Genomic DNA, 2500 nt, shown 5'->3' on the forward strand with positions numbered 1-2500 from the left:
CGGTGAGGAAGACCGCGCAGACCCAGTGGAGGCAAAAGCACCCGGAGACGATATCCGGGCCGCAGCATCACAAAGGTGACTATGCGCTTCGCGCTTCGTTCATCCCCTCCCCTCTCTTCTACACTCTTTCTTTATCCTTCCATTACATCCTTACCATTCCATTCCTCGTTGGACACACACGCTCTCTCTCGGGAAGATTGCTCACTCTTCTCACACTCTCTATCTCTTCTCTGTCTACCTGCTATTTATATGTATATATACATATAAATATATATATACGTATACGTAGAGCGTGACACACGGTGACGGATGCGTTCGAAGAAAAGAAAAAGAAAAGAAAGAAAAATGATGATAATAATTCGAACCGTCCCCGGAGCGTAACGCGCGTTTAGACGACAAAGGTAGAGAAGGTAGGCAATGGCGATAGAGATACACTACTTTAGGATATGTGCTATGGGAATTTGTTGAGAACGAGTAGTAGTTTGAGAGGAAGGGGACGCTTGGTCTAATGGCGAGTGCACGCGTCCCTTTCGTCACGGGGTGTGATTGTTGAACGATGATCGATCGAGTTTTTCTTGATTATTTTCGTAGAAAAGAGAGGTCGCGCAATGTTATATCGTTCAACAATTTTACCTTCACGTAGTATCTATTACGTAGTAGTATATATATATATAGAAAGTTTCTAGAGCTAATTTAGAGAGATACAGTATTGTCGTATTTTTATCTATATCGGGGAAATTTTAATTTGTTGAAAAAGAAAAAAAAAAAAAGAATGTCACGAATTGACACGAGAGCATTGGAAATATCGATCGGGTCCTTTTTCCTCCCCCCCCAAGTCACGATACCATTAATTATATATACCTATAGTTATAGTTAAGCGCATTGATAGCGATAGCTATATTGTCACAGATTATATGATTTTTCGTATTCCAGGTCTTAAGAAATGTATTCTATGGGGTAGGCCTCAAATTTCTTAAATTTCTCGAACCCTGAATAATCGGTGTTTTATATACCCCCCGCCCGTGTTGTGGTTCATGATTCTGACTCTCGTTACCCCCTACCCCTCCCCCCTTTTTTCGAATCTTTTCGCTGTATTATTCTCTTTCTTTTTCTCTTGCCGATAATCTTCCTTGGGGAGGAAGATTCGGAAGGGAGATGGCGAAACCGGAAAGGATTTGCCATTCCCCGGACGGAATGGAACAAGGGAATGCAACGATTATCGGGGATGCAACGGGAAATCGAGATCGATGCTTTAACCAGAGAACCATTACGGATTGTTATTCCGTCCGTGCTTTCTGTATTATCCATCGATGTTATCGTAGACCGTAGAAAGTAGTGCCGATGCACCAACCCCTTCCCCTCCCCCTCCCCTCTCTGCCCCAATGCTAACCCCGCCGTTTTTTTTTTTACGATTTTTACATAGTATTTTTTTATGGGAGCAACAACTTTGACGAACAACTTTGAATCTTTTTTTTTTTTTTTTTCGTAACTCTCCCCTTCGCATTGGCCTCGCACCAAGGACGCAATGCATTCAAAATCTTACGTATAATGTATAATGCGCCATTCTTTTGCGCGATTCTACCCGTTCTTTTTTTTCTTTATAGACTCTTCGAAAGCTGCACTCACCGTTCGTGACTTAAGATCACGAATAAAAAAAAAGAAAACAAACGAATGACGAACAAACGGCGAGCATAGTTAAACGTTGCTTGCGATCGTTCTGTTCGCATTCGAACGCACGAGGGAACGGCGATACGCGTCTCCCCTCTTTCTTTTTCTTTAATTTTTAATTTCTGTATATAAAAAAAAAAAAGATTGAATAATTGTGAAGCAGTTTTTTATGTTTATTTTATAAATCGACCGAGATCGTCGCCAGACGCCTTCAGGAACCGAACACGAAGAGAAAACGCAACGCTAGAGACGTGCGTATGCGCTTTCCATCCTACCAGTCACGCGGAGCTGCGTAATAAACGCATCCGCGAGCCACTTTCGCCGGCTGCGTACGACGCATGTCTACGCGTGGGACGGGGTTGCTCTCACTCGTGCGACCAAGAGACGTGTCCTGCACGTGAATTGTGATATACCTCCCGAGGAATGGATGCCCGCAAAATCGCATTACACGCACCCTGGCGATGGAAGGGAAGTTACGGGATACCCGGCGAGTCTTAGAGCGATTCGAGGAGCGATCCGAATCCGAATTCGTGATCCTGAATCTGAATTTCCATGGGATTATAAATCCGTTCCCCTTAAACCGGATCCCGGCCAGATCCCCGCTTCCTGAAAATCGTCGAATCGCTGTAAGATCCATACGTAATCCATACGACCAACCCGGAATAATCCAAATTCACGGTCGCGAAAACGTTTTATACGTTCTAGGAAACAAGTTATATCGAAGATATGTTGGCCGTAAGTTCCTCGAATTTCTTGCATTTGCCCGTAACTCGAACGTCACTCGATATACTCCCCGTATATATATATATATATATATATATATATATATATA

The 2500-nt window shown here is 43.2% G+C and overlaps 1 protein-coding gene across 1 annotated transcript in view; it reads left to right on the forward strand.

The window, feature by feature from the left end:
• LOC102671532 (regulating synaptic membrane exocytosis protein 2) overlaps positions 1-2500 on the forward strand; it is a 63103-nt gene that overhangs the window by 36708 nt on the left and 23895 nt on the right. Inside the window, 2 exon segments of the mRNA XM_031509578.1 lie at positions 1-75; positions 910-957. The exon segment at positions 1-75 is cut by the window's left edge and continues 14 nt beyond it. Coding sequence (XP_031365438.1) covers positions 1-75; positions 910-957 — 123 coding nt within the window.

This window comes from Apis dorsata, unplaced genomic scaffold (assembly GCF_000469605.1).
Source record: "Apis dorsata unplaced genomic scaffold, Apis dorsata 1.3 scaffold_163, whole genome shotgun sequence".
NCBI classification, from domain to species: domain Eukaryota; kingdom Metazoa; phylum Arthropoda; class Insecta; order Hymenoptera; family Apidae; genus Apis; species Apis dorsata.